Source organism: Scyliorhinus canicula, chromosome 14 (genome assembly GCF_902713615.1).
Source record: "Scyliorhinus canicula chromosome 14, sScyCan1.1, whole genome shotgun sequence".
Taxonomy (NCBI): domain Eukaryota; kingdom Metazoa; phylum Chordata; class Chondrichthyes; order Carcharhiniformes; family Scyliorhinidae; genus Scyliorhinus; species Scyliorhinus canicula.
The window spans coordinates 4,139,932-4,153,901 of record NC_052159.1 but is presented as its reverse complement, the minus strand read 5'-3'; the positions used below and the strand labels follow the sequence as shown (position 1 = coordinate 4,153,901).

The following is a 13,970-nucleotide window of genomic DNA, read 5'->3' as shown; positions in this document are numbered from 1 at the left end:
TACAGATTGGTGCAATTATTTTGCTGTAATAATCCCAGTTTCTTCAACATTATAAACTGGCCCCTCCAGTGTTTGATTGCTCCTCCAGCTAGACGTCCAAGCATGCCCTGGAATCTCCTGAAATTGAAGAGTAAGCTCCCGCTACAGCATCGGGGGGGGGGGGGGGGGGGGGGGGGGGGGGCCATTCGGTGCATCGTGTCTGGGCACTGTTCTGGCCAACAGCGGAGAAACCTCATTCTGGGCGAGCAGGGCGTAGGGGCATTAACAATTATTTTTAACTCCCTTCAACGATTCAATTAATTGAGTCATAAAAATCCTGCAGATTGTGGGGCATAGAAAAGCTGATTGGCTGAGAGTATCATCCAATCGGGTGACGATTCATTTGCTTTCCAATTGGTTGGGGAGGTAGGGTGTCATAGCAACGGGCTTGTCAAATGACCAATGAGGGGAGTGCGGGGACAGAGCAGCAGGAGTCAGTGGGGGACAGAGTTTGGTGTGGCTGTGATTGGGCAGTTCTTTCAAAGAGCCGGAAGAGACACGACGGGCCGAGTGGCCTGCTTCTGTGCTGTAAGCATTTCCGCAGTCAACCGGAGACTAGTTCCTCGGATGAAGGGCTTGTCCTATGAGGAGGGATCGAGTAGATTGGGCCGAGAGTTTAGAACAACGAGAAGTGATCTGGAACATTCCGGATTCTGAGGCGGAGAGATTATTCCCGCTGGCTGGGGAATCTAAAACACGGGGTCACAGTCCGATTGGGGGCCGATCATTTAGGACCGAGATAGGGAGACATTTCCTCACTCCGAGAGTCGTGAATCTTTGGAATTCTCTATCCCGGAGCGTTGTGGGTCCATCGTTCAATGTATTCAGGATGGAGAGTGGTAGTGTTTTGGATTCTGAGGGGTTTAAGGGATAGGGGGATAATGCAGGGAGGTGGGGTTGAAGTAAATATTCAGCCAGGATCTTGTGGGGGAGGCTCAAGGGGCTGAATGGCCTGCTCCTGCTCCTATTCCATATGTCCTCAATGATAAAACAAGCAGAATACCATCAGTCATTTGGCTAATTCTTGACTTCCTAACAATCCCACGTCCAACATTTTTATAATTAATAAACAGAGATCCTTTTTAACATCGGATTGAATTTTCTCCCTTGTTTGGACTCTCGGTGCTTCAGTGAGGATTAAGTAATTGTTTGATCCGGGAGTTTCCAGAGCTGGAACTGTAATCAAACAACAACCGCAGCATCATTTCTCTGTTCAGGTATGAGCCAGGGATAGGAGCCGTTCTGCTGGAGTTTGGTTGTTCCTACTGGAGTTTGCTTGTACCTGCTGGAGTTTGCTTGCTCCTGCTGGGGTTTGCTTGTTCCTGCTGGAGTTTGGTTGTTCCTGCTGGAGTTTGCTTGTACCTGCTGGAGTTTGCTTGTTCCTGCTGGAGTTTGCTTGCTCCTGCTGGAGTTTGCTTGCTCCTGCTGGAGTTTGCTTGCTCCTGCTGGGGTTTGCTTGTTCCTGCTGGAGTTTGCTTGCTCCTGCTGGAGTTTGCTTGTTCCTGCTGGAGTTTGGTTGTACCTGCTGGAGTTTGGTTGTACCTGCTGGAGTTTGCTTGTTCCTGCTGGAGTTTGCTTGCTCCTGCTGGAGTTTGCTTGTACCTGCTGGAGTTTGCTTGCTCCTGCTGGGGTTTGCTTGTTCCTGCTGGAGTTTGCTTGCTCCTGCTGGAGTTTGCTTGCTCCTGCTGGGGTTTGCTTGTTCCTGCTGGAGTTTGCTTGCTCCTGCTGGAGTTTGCTTGTACCTGCTGGAGTTTGCTTGTACCTGCTGGAGTTTGCTTGTCCCTGCTGGAGTTTGCTTGTCCCTGCTGGAGTTTGCTTGTTCCTGCTGGAGTTTGCTTGCTCCTGCTGGAGTTTGCTTGTTCCTGCTGGAGTTTGCTTGTGCCTGCTGGAGTTTGCTTGTGCCTGCTGGAGTTTGCTTGTTCCTGCTGGAGTTTGCTTGTTCCTGCTGGAGTTTGCTTGCTCCTGCTGGAGTTTGCTTGTGCCTGCTGGAGTTTGCTTGTCCCTGCTGGAGTTTGGAGGGTTGATGCACCAGCAGAGGAATGACAGCTGTTTCTGCCTCGGGAAATTTCAATCTGGAACCCAAGAGAGGAGGCACAGATGTCCCTGGCTGAGAAGAATCCAGAACATCATCAATGGCCTTCTGTCAGGTTTGGCCACCTGTTAAGGATATAGTGCAATGTAAATGGAGAAGGCATCGGGTCTGTGTAATGTGGTGCGGTGCCGTTATGTCAGCACGCAGCTCCTGGTCCGCTTTTTATGCTTTTTGTGCAGGACTGCACGTGTCGCCTCCTCAAAAACCTCGACAACACTCTCAGAAAGCAGCGCCGAGCACTCCACATACTTCACCGCTTTTATCTTCCTGGCAAGGCTGGCACCCTGCTGGTAACTGACCGGCGCCAACTCCCGCTTGAGCAGGCTCAGGACAGTGGCCGGGTCGTGCCTGAGGTCCTTCTTTGTACCCACCAGCAAGACTGGCACATTGGGACGGTGGCATCTCACCTCAGGGTACCAGTCATTCCACACATGGTCAAAGGAGCCCGGGTCACAGATGGAGAAGCAGATGATGAATATGTCCGTCTGGGGATAGTAGAACTGGCGGATAGAGAGTCGATGTTCCTCCTGCGGGGCCGTGTCCCACAGGTTCAGGATAACCATCCGCTCGTCCACCGTGATCTGGGTACTGACCGTATCAAAGACTGTTGGCACACTGTCCCTGGGGAAGGTCCCGGTGGTTAAGCAAACAATCAGTGATGTCTTTCCCACCAGTTCATTGCCCAACAACATCACCTTGATGGTCACCATCCTCCACAGAGGCCTCCAGGATTACCTGCAATAAACACAGGCAGAATTTAACACAGCGACATAGAATTTCCCCCCGCAGAACATCACAAAAGTGCTTTGCTGTCTGTGAATACATTTCAAGAGGACTCACTCTTCTGACAGAGTGAACACTGCACCCTAACTAAACACAGCAAGATCCCAGACAGATCAATGTGAGTATGTCTGGATCAGCTCTTTCACTGATATTGATTGGGGACAATTATTGACCCGGGACAACTGGCACATCTCCCCGTGCTTCTTAAAAGGTGGTTTTGCGATATTTAACAATACAGGTGGGGCCACGATTCAAATCAGATCTCACAGCGCGGCACTCCCTCAGAACTGACCCTCTGACAGTGCGGCACTCCCTCAGTACTGACCCTCTGACAATGCGGCACTCCCTCAGTACTGACCCTCTGACAGTGCGGCACTCCCTCAGCACTGACCCTCTGACAGTGCGGCACTCCCTCAGTACTGACCCTCTGACAGTGCGGCACTCCCTCAGTACTGACCCTCTGACAGTGCGGCACTCCCTCAGCACTGACCCTCTGACAGTGCGGCACTCCCTCAGTACTGACCCTCTGACAGTGCGGCTCTCCCTCAGTACTGACTCTCTGACAGTGCAGCACTCCCTCAGTACTGACCCTCTGACAGTGCGGCTCTCCCTCAGTACTGACCCTCTGACAGTGCAGCACTCCCTCAGTACTGACCCTCTGACAGTGCGGCACTCCCTCAGTACTGACCCTCTGACAGTGCAGCTCTCCCTCAGTACTGACCCTCTGACAGTGCAGCATTCCCTCAGTACTGACCCTCTGACAGTGCAGCACTCCCTCAGTACTGACCCTCTGACAGTGCGGCACTCCCTCAGTACCGACCCTCTGACAGTGCAGCACTCCCTCAGTACTGACCCTCTGACAGTGCGGCACTCCCTCAGTACTGACCCTCTGACAGTGCGGCACTCCCTCAGTACTGACCCTCTGACAGTACTGCACTCCCTCAGTACTGACCCTCTGACAGTGCGGCACTCCCTCAGTACTGACCCTCTGACAGTGCAGCACTCCCTCAGTACTGACCCTCTGACAGTGCGGCACTCCCACAGTACTGACCCTCTGACAGTGCGGCGCTCCCTCAGTACTGACCCTCTGACAGTGCAGCACTCCCTCAGTACTGACCCTCTGACAGTGCAGCACTCCCTCAGTACTGACCCTCTGACAGTGCGGCACTCCCTCAGTACTGACCCTCTGACAGTGCGGCTCCCTCAGTACTGACCCTCTGACAGTGCAGCACTCCCTCAGTACTGACCCTCTGACAGTGCGGCACTCCCTCAGTACTGACCCTCTGACAGTGCAGCACTCCCTCAGTACTGACCCTCTGACAGTGCGGCACTCCCTCAGTACTGACCCTCTGACAGTGCAGCACTCCCTCAGTACTGACCCTCTGACACTGCAGCACTCCCTCAGTACTGACCCTCTGACACTGCAGCGCTCCCTCAGCGCTGCTCCGGTTTCACACAATTCGTTCCCGTCTCCACCATCATCTCTTTGACGGAACCTTTACTGACCTTTCCTGGCCCTGTTTGTTGCGGGCAACTGTGGAAATGTTGAGGTCGTTTGACAAACATTAAAGATTCCAGTGACAGCTCGACATCCAAAAATAAGTGAGGAATCCAGCGAGCAACCGGCCAGATTCTCGAGTTGCCGTCAATTTAAACTGCCGTCTCTCATGGGGGCTGAGCTGGAGTAAGAGGGGTCCCGTTACTCATCGCAAATCGAAATGACGGCTCATTAAAACCCAGGACACATTCACGCTGAAGAATGGCTGTCAAGCAGGGGGGGTTGGGGTTGCCAAACTTGCTTCATTATTATTGGGCGGTGAATATGGACAAGGTGCGGCGGTGGTGGGAAGGAGAAGGGGTAGAGTGGGTTAGGATGGAGGAGGAATCTTGTGAGGGGCCGAGTTTGAGGTCTATGGTGACGGCAGCGATGCCAATGGTTCCGAGTAGGTATTCAGGGAGCCCAGTGGTGCAGTCCATGGTGAAGATATGGAATCAGCTGAGGAGGCATTTTAGGGTGGAAGGGATGTCGGTGCTAACGCCGCTGTGCGAGAATCATGGGTTTGAGCCGGGGGGGGGGGGGGGGGGGGGGGGGGTGGATAGTGTATACAGGAGGTGGAGGGAAGTGGGGCTGGTCACGGTGAGGGATTTGTATTTGGAGGAAGGGTTCGCCAGTCTGGAGGAGCTAAGGGAGAGGGTAGAGCTGCCGAGGGGGAGTGAGTTCAGGTATCTGCAGGTTAGGGACTTTCCACGAAAGGTCTGGAAGGGGTTCCCTCGATTGCCGGGATACACCCTGCTGGAGCGACTGCTGCTTCCGGATGTGGAAGGGGGGTAAGAATTGGGGATATATATAAGTGAAAATTAAATGAAATGAAAATCGCTTATTGTCACGAGTCGGCTTCAATGAAGTTACTGTGAAAAGCCCCTAGTCCCCACATTCCGGCGCCTGTCCGGGGAGGCTGTTACGGGAATCGAACCGTGCTGCTGGCCTGCCTTGGTCTGCTTTAAAAGCCAGCGATTTAGCCGAGTGAGCTAAACCAGCCCCTGATGGCTGGGGGAGCAGGGAGGCGAGCGGGTGGCGAAGATCAAGGAGAAATGGGAAGCGGAGTTGGGAATGGAGATCAATTGGGGAGTATGGAGTGAGGCACTGCGAAGGGTAAACGGGATCTCCTCTTGTGCAAGGATGAGCCGGATACAGTTTAAGGTGGTGCACAGGGTGCATATGACTCGGGTGAGAATGAGTGGGTTCTTTCAGGGGGTAGCAGATGAGTGTGAGAGGTGTGGGTGGGGCCAGCGAATCATGCGCACATGTTTTGGGGTTGTGAAAAATTGGGAAGATTCTGGGCTGGAGTGTTGGCGGTCTGAGCCGGGATATTGGAGGAGGAGTTGGACCCGGACCCTTTGGTGGCGATATTTGGGGTCTCAGAGAAGCCGGAGCCCATGGAGAGGAGGGAGGCTGATGGCTTGGCCTTCGCCTCTCTGATTGCACAGCGACGGATTTTGCTGGAGTGGCGGTCGGCATCGCCACCGGGGGAGTGGGGGGGGGGGGGGGGGGTAAGCTATACGACTTCCTGCGGTTAGAGAAGATAAAGTATGAGTTAGGGGGCTCAGCAGGGAGTTTGAGATAAGGTGGGGGATGTTTGTGACCGTGTTTGAGGAGCTGTTCCTCGCAGCGGGGAGGGGGGTGAAAAAGGAGAAAGATCTGTACAAACTGTATAGTTGATCGTTGGGATGAATGTTTCCCGGGGTGTTTATTTGCTGCAACCTACTTTGATGCAAGTTTGAATTAAAAAAAAGAATGGCTGTCAGGCTGCCGGCTGCTCATCCTGACAGGCCAGCTCCCTGGAATGAAGAAATGTGAGTTTCATTCAGCAACCTGATACTGGGAGCAGTCTGTGTTGAAAGGCTGTCAATTGTAGGAGTCTCGCGCCGATCCACATTCATTGCCCTGCTGGATGAACAGCGCCGTGCTGGGCTGCCAAACTCTAAGCCTCCTCCCAAAATCTCGCCTACTCTCTGACTATTTTTAAACAATTTCGTTATTAGTGTCAGGTGTATCACAGATTTAATCACATGTCTGATTGGACAGCACAAATAACCCTGCTGAGTTACCTCGCCTAAAAATGGAGACTGTTTAAATAGCACTTCACTGTCAGAGGGTCAGTACTGAGGGAGTGCCGCACTGTCAGAGGGTCAGTACTGAGGGAGTGCCGCACTGTCAGAGGGTCAGTACTGAGGGAGTGCCGCACTGTCAGAGGGTCAGTACTGAGGGAGTGCTGCACTGTCAGAGGGTCAGTACTGAGGGAGTGCTGCACTGTCAGAGGGTCAGTACTGAGGGAGTGCTGCACTGTCAGAGGGTCAGTACTGAGGGAGTGCCGCACTGTCAGAGGGTCAGTACTGAGGGAGTGCCACACTGTCAGAGGGTCAGTACTGAGGGAGTGCTGCACTGTCAGAGGGTCAGTACTGAGGGAGTGCTGCACTGTCAGAGGGTCAGTACTGAGGGAGTGCTGCACTGTCAGAGAGTCAGTACTGAGGGAGTGCTGCACTGTCAGAGGGTCAGTACTGAGGGAGTGCCGCACTGTCAGAGGGTCAGTACTGAGGGACTGCCGCACTGTCAGAGGGTCAGCACTGAGGGAGTGCCGCACTGTCAGAGGGTCAGTACTGAGGGAGTGCTGCACTGTCAGAGGGTCAGTGCTGAGGGAGTGCTGCACTGTCAGAGGGTCAGTACTGAGGGAGTGCCGCACTGTCAGAGGGTCAGTACTGAGGGAGTGCCGCACTGTCAGAGGGTCAGTACTGAGGGAGTGCCGCACTGTCAGAGGATCAGTACTGAGGGAGTGCTGCACTCTCAGAGGGTCAGTACTGAGGGAGTGCCGCAGTGTCAGAGGGTCAGTACTGAGGGAGCGCTGCACTGTCAGAGGGTCAGTACTGAGGGAGTGCTGCACTGTCAGAGGGTCAGTACTGAGGGAGTGCCGCACTGTCAGAGGATCAGTACTGAGGAGTGCTGCACTGTCAGAGGGTCAGTACTGAGGGAGTGCTGCACTGTTAGAGGGTCAGTACTGAGGGAGTGCTGCACTGTCAGATGGTCAGTACTGAGGGAGTGCTGCACTGTCAGAGGGTCAGTACTGAGGGAGTGCCGCACTGTCAGAGGGTCAGTACTGAGGGAGTGCTGCACTGTCAGAGGGTCAGTACTGAGGGAGTGCTGCACTGTCAGAGTGTCAGTACTGAGGAGTGCTGCACTGTCAGAGGGTCAGTACTGAGGGAGTGCCGCACTGTCAGAGGGTCAGTACTGAGGGAGTGCTGCACTGTCAGATGGTCAGTACTGAGGGAGTGCTGCACTGTCAGAGGGTCAGTACTGATGGAGTGCTGCACTGTCAGAGGGTCAGTACTGAGGGAGTGCTGCACTGTCAGAGGGCAGTACTGAGGGAGTGCTGCACTGTCAGAGGGTCAGTACTGAGGGAGTGCTGCACTGTCAGAGGGTCAGTACTGAGGGAGTGCTGCACTTTCAGAGGGTCAGTACTGAGGGTGTGTTGCACTGTCAGAGGGTCAGTACTGTGGGTGTGCCGCACTGTCAGAGGGTCAGTACTGAGGCAGTGCCGCACTGTCAGAGTGTCAGTACTGAGGGAGTGCTGCACTGTCAGAGGGTCAGTACTGAGGGAGTGCTGCACTGTCAGAGGGTCAGTACTGAGGGAGTGCTGCACTTTCAGAGGGTCAGTACTGAGGGAGTGCTGCACTGTCAGAGGGTCAGTACTGAGGGAGTGCTGCACTTTCAGAGGGTCAGTACTGAGGGAGTGCCGCACTGTCAGTGGGTCAGCACTGAGGGAGTGCCGCACTGTCAGAGGGTCAGTACTGAGGGAGCACCGCATTGCCAGAGGGTCAGTACTGAGGGCGTGCCGCACTGTCAGAGGGTCAGTACTGAGGGAGTGCTGCACTGTCAGAGGGTCAGTACTGAGGGAGTGCCGCACTGTCAGAGGGTCAGTACTGAGGGAGTGCTGCACTGTCAGAGGGTCAGTACTGAGGGAGTGCCGCACTGTCAGAGGGTCAGTACTGAGGGAGTGCTGCACTGTCAGAGGGTCAGTTCTGAGGGAGTGCCGCACTGTCAGAGGTTCAGTACTGAGGGAGCGCCGCACTGTCAGAGGGTCAGTACTGAGGGAGCGCTGCACTGTCAGAGGGTCAGTACTGAGGGAGTGCTGCACTGTCAGAGGTGCCATCTTTGAAATGAGACATTGAACCGAGGCTCCACCTTCCTTCCCAGGTGGGTATTTTAAGGTCCCATGTCAACATTTGAAGAAGGACAGTGATGTGATGTCCCCCCTCCCCCCCACAACCCGAGGTCAATACTCAATTCTCAACCAGCGTCACCAAAAGCACATTACTTTGCCATTGTTCGATTGCTGAATGTGGGATCATGCTGTACATTTACTGTACTACACTCCCAAGAGTGGAGTATTCAGTCTGAAGCAATTAGGGTTGGCTTGATGTTGTGTGAGGTGTGACAGAAACGCATTCTTTCCTTACATAGAATTTATAACAGACACGGCCCAACGCATTGGTGATTCTGTACCAGCCCAGCCTTCTCCCAACCCCTCTCAGTCTCGCCCTGTCACCGTATCCCTCAATTCCTTTCTCCCTCTCGTTCGGTCAGCTACCCCCTTGTTGATACTCTTCACCTCCACCACTCCCTGTGGGAGCGGGTTCCACATTCTCCCCCACTCTCTGGATAAAGAAGTTTCCCCTGAATTCCCGTTGGATTTATCACTGACTGTTCCGTACTGATGCCCCCCCCCCCCCCCCCCCCCCACCCCCACCCCCACCCCGAGAGACTTGGAGTTCTCACCCTCGAGGGGAAACAATTCTCTCCCCCTATTCATTCCAGTCTTGGCTGGTGTCGAGGACAGCGAAGGGTTAAATTAAATCTCACCCGCAGCTGCAAGGCTCTCTCTCTCTCTCTCTCTCTCTCCTCGAAACACGGAGCTCGTCACAGGAAATCCTTAATCCTGCCTGAATGTTGACCGGCAGCTCAGTGGGGTAGAGGGGGCTTCAGCTCGTTGCCCATCGCATCCTGTCCTCCCGGGAGAGAGGCAGTGTCTGAAAGCCATGGAACTCGGGCTCGGAGGCACCGACTGGATGCTGCTTGCATAACGAGAGGATATTATAGTCGATGGGAGGGAGCTATGAAAATATGTGACTCTCGCCTCTTTCCCCCCCCCCCCACCCCACCACCGCTTTCCCCTCCCTCCTGGATCTAGCACCTTCCTTTGGCTTTAAATACTTTGTCGCATCAAGTAACACCAAGACTGAGAGTCTGGACAGGAACATGCTGATTTTAATCTGGGTGCGTGTGTGTTTTTCTAATGTATATTTTTGGCACTTTCGCAAATCATTTCATAGAAGAGCACAGGAGGCCACTCAGCCCATCAGATTCAGTCTGTTCCAACTCTTGGAAAGATCTGTCCCAATAGTCCCAGTCCCCTCCTCTCCCTGTTCTGTCCCCCATAATTGTACTTCCTTTTCCTGACAATATTTATCCAGTCGCCTTTTCTGTAAGTTATTATTGAATCTGCCTCCACCTCCCCTCCAGGCAGCAGCTTCCTGATCGCCCACAACTCACTGGGTGAAATAAAAACATTCTCCAAATCTCCAAAGGTGTGAAGGTTAAGTTAGGTGCTAGAAATTGCCCCAAAGTGTCCGAAGCAGGTGCAGGTTGAGGTGAGGGCGAGTGCAGACTCGATGGGCTGAATGGCCTCCTTCTGCACGGCAGGGATTTCTGGTTCTCCAATCTGTGTCTCCCTGGTTACTGTCGGAAGCCGTACAGCACCAGGTTAAAGTCCAACATGTTTGTTTCAAACACTAGCTTTGGGAGCACTGCTCCTTCCTCAGGTGAATGGTTACCTGGTTTACCGACTCTCCTCCATTTGAAACTGGCTCCTGGGATGAGGGGGCGAAGGCTTGGACAACATGGACCCGTCCCCATTTGGAGTTCAGATGAAGGAGGGGCGATCGTGGGCTGGGATTCGCCGTCCGTTCACGGCAGCGGGATTCTCCAATCCCGCCTCTATGAACGGTAGACTTGGCTGAGGGCCAAAATACTCCATCCTCGCCCGCAGTGGGGGAGGGGCGGACTCACAACACAGAATCCCGGCTCCTATTGAAATATATAAGATCCCGCGGGGATTTGACTGGGTGGATCTGCGAGGGTATTTCCCCTCGAGGGAGACGAGGGGGGGGGCACGGTTTAAAAATCAGGGGTTTCCCATTGAAGATGGAGGTGAGGAGAGACCCAGTGGGTGGTTATTCTGTGGAAATCTCTTCCTCAGAGAGCGGTAGAGGCTGCATCATTGAATGTTTTTAAGGCAGAGGCAGATAGAGTCTTGACTAACGAGAGAGTCAAAGTCTATCTGGGGCAGGCGGGATGTGGAGTTGGGGCCATAATCAGAACAACCGTGATCTTATTGAGTCGTGGAGCAGGAACAAGGGGCCGAGTGGCCTTTTCCTGCTCCTAATTCTGGTCAATCGAAGAATCCCAGACCCAAACCCAACCTGCCTCAAAAGCCTTCTCTGAAGAAGAGTCATCCGGACTCAAAACGTTACCTCTGTTCCCTTCTCCACAGATGCTGCCACATCTGGGTTTTTCCAGCATTTTCTGTCTTATTTCTGCCTCTAACCTGGTTTTAACAGAGATGGGATTCTGGAGTCCCATCGGGCAAGTCAGATCCCAGGGTGAAACCCAGCTTAATAGATCCTAACTTTGAGATTTTGTTTCGAAACGTAGAGGGGAGCTACTGAACAAAGTCACAGGAGTCAGCAGATGAGCTTTTAACAAAAGAAAAAATACTTATAAAAGAAGAAAAGATGAATTATAAAACACTCCCTCACCCCAACTACACCTTTACAGCAATGTACAGATTCGTAAGTTATAAAATCACTCCCCCGGGGCCAGATCCCCCCGCAACCCCCCTGAGGACTCATCTGACCGCCCGTAGAGCCAGTGCCCGCCGGTACAGACCTGGTTTGATTTACGCCGGCGGGATCGGCTGAAAACGGGCGGCCACTCGATCCACCATGTGGCGGAGAATCGCCGGGGGGGGGCCGCTGCCAACGGCTACCGACCGGCGCACGTGATTCCTGCCCCCGCCAAAACCCCAGCCCCGGAGAATTCGGCAGCCGGCGTCAGAGCGGCGGGCCGGGATTCACGCCGCCCCTCCCGGTGATTCTCCAACCTGGCGGGGGGGTCGGAGAATCCCACCCATTGTGTCCAGTTCTGGTTGCCTCATTATAGGAAGGATGTGGAGGCTTCGGAGAGGGTACAGAGGAGATTTACCAGGATGCTGCCTGGACTGGAGGGCATGTCTTATGGAGAAAGGTTGAGGGAGCGAGGGCTTTTCTCACTGGAGCGAAGAAGGCAGAGAGGTGACTTGATAGAGGTGTACAAGGTGATGAGAGGCATGGATAGAGTTGATAGACAGAGACTTTTCCCCAGGGCGGAAATGGCTGTCACGAGGGGACATAATTTTAAGGTGATTGGAGGAAGGTATAGGGGAGATGTCAGAGGGAGGTTCCTTACACAGAGAGTGGTGGGTGTGTGGAATGCACGGCCTGCAGAGGGGGTGGAGTCAGAGTCATTAGGGATGTTTAAACGACTCTTGGACAGGCACATGGACAGCAGTAAATTGAAGGGGTGTAGGTTAGGTTGATCATAGATTAGGATAAATGGTCGGCACAACATTGTGGGCCGAAGGGCCTGTGCTGTGCTGTACTGTTCTATGTTCTATGTTTACGGGCTGTTTTCCTCAGCAGGGTTGTTCCTTGCCCAGGAGGAGCCAGGCCAGCCAATCAGAGTGGTTTCCATCCTGGATAGAAACCCTCCAGCTGGGCATTCCAAACTCCAGTGTTTCAGGAAGGCTTCCTCCCCCTTTCCGACTGGACACCTCCTCCACACGTTAGGATGCCCTGTCCCAGTAAATATCGGGACCAGCATTCCGACTGAGGCTTTGCTAAGTGTATGAAGTCATTATGGTCAGTAGGAGACCATTCAGGCCCTCGATCCCATGCTGGCTCTCTGAGGAACAATCAATTCCATTTCCCCGCTCCATCTCCATGGATCTGGAGGTTTATTTCCCTCAAGAGGTTATCCAATTTCCTTTGATATCGTTCATCGCCTCGGCTCCCACAGCCCCTCGGGCAGCCAGTTCCATCTCATTACCACTCACTGGGGAAACATGTCCTTCCTCACATCCACCTTCCACTTTCCAGGTGTAGTCTCTGTTGCAATGTAGAAACATCAGCAGCTCAATGGTGCTCAGCAAGATCCCATAAACCGCAATGTGATAATGACCAAATATAGCGGAGAGGAAACAGAGAGCAATCCCCTATTCCTTCCAAATAGTCAAACCGTCTATCTGAGAAGGAAGCAAGAGTTAATTTAATATCTCACCGTAAGACAACATATCTGTCAGTGCAGCACTCCCTCAGTACCGACCCTCTGACAGTGCAGCACTCCCTCAGTACTGACCCTCTGACAGTACTGCACTCCCTCAGTACTGACCCTCTGACAGTGCAGCACTCCCTCAGTACTGACCCTCTGACAGTGCAGCACTCCCTCAGTACTGACCCTCTGACAGTGCAGCACTCCCTCAGTACTGACCCTCTGACAGTGCGGCACTCCCTCAGTACTGACCCTCTGACAGTGCGCCGCTCCCTCAGTACCGACCCTCTGACAATGCGGCACTCCCTCAGTACTGACCCTCTGACAGTGCGGCGCTCCCTCAGTACTGACCCTCTGACAGTGCAGCACTCCCTCAGTACTGACCCTCTGACAGTGCGGCACTCCCTCAGTACTGACCCTCTGACAGTGCGGCGCTCCCTCAGTACCGACCCTCTGACAGTGCAGCACTCCCTCAGTACTGACCCCCTGACAGTGCGGCGCTCCCTCAGTACTGACCCTCTGACAGTGCAGCACTCCCTCAGTACTGACCCTCTGACAGTGCAGCACTCCCTCAGTACTGACCCTCTGACAGGGCTGCACTCCCTCAGTACTGACCCTCTGACAGTGCAGCACTCCCTCAGTACTGACCCACCGATAGAGCAGCACTCCCTCAGTACTGACCCTCTGACAGTGCAGCACTCCCTCAGTACTGACCCTCTAACAGTGCAGCACTCCCTCAGTACTGACCCTCTGACAGTGCAGCACTCCCTCAGTACTGACCCTCTGACAGTGCTGCACTCCCTCAGTACTGACCCTCTGACAGTGCAGCACTCCCTCAGTACTGACCCACCGATAGAGCAGCACTCCCTCAGTACTGACCCTCTGACAGTGCAGCACTCCCTCAGTACTGACCCTCTGACAGTGCAGCACTCCCTCAGTACTGACCCTCTGACAGTGCAGCACTCCCTCAGTACTGACCCTCTGACAGTGCAGCACTCCCTCAGTACTGACCCTCTGACAGTGCTGCACTCCCTCAGTACTGACCCTCTGACAGTGCCGCACTCCCTCAGTACTGACCCTCTGACAGTGCGGCACTCCCTCAGTACTGACCCTCTGACAGTGCGGCACTCCCTCAGT

At 53.9% G+C, this 13,970-nt stretch overlaps 1 protein-coding gene across 4 annotated transcripts; it reads right to left on the bottom strand.

Annotated features, from left to right (window-relative positions):
- Nucleotides 1–2,180: 2,180 nt before the first annotated feature.
- LOC119977638 (rho-related GTP-binding protein RhoG-like) lies at nt 2,181–12,641 on the bottom strand. Of its 4 annotated transcripts, none has more exons than XM_038818790.1 (2): nt 12,619–12,641; nt 2,181–2,866 (listed from the first exon to the last, which is right to left on the bottom strand). In XM_038818790.1, the coding sequence occupies exon 2, from the start codon at nt 2,839–2,841 to the stop codon at nt 2,263–2,265; it is 579 nt and encodes a 192-aa protein (XP_038674718.1). In that variant the 5' UTR covers nt 2,842–2,866; nt 12,619–12,641; the 3' UTR covers nt 2,181–2,262. The 4 variants fall into 4 exon arrangements, with proteins under 4 accessions (XP_038674718.1, XP_038674715.1, XP_038674716.1 ...); XM_038818787.1 differs by lacking the exon at nt 12,619–12,641 and adding an exon at nt 9,330–9,565; XM_038818788.1 differs by lacking the exon at nt 12,619–12,641 and adding an exon at nt 9,246–9,297.
- Nucleotides 12,642–13,970: the final 1,329 nt, after the last annotated feature.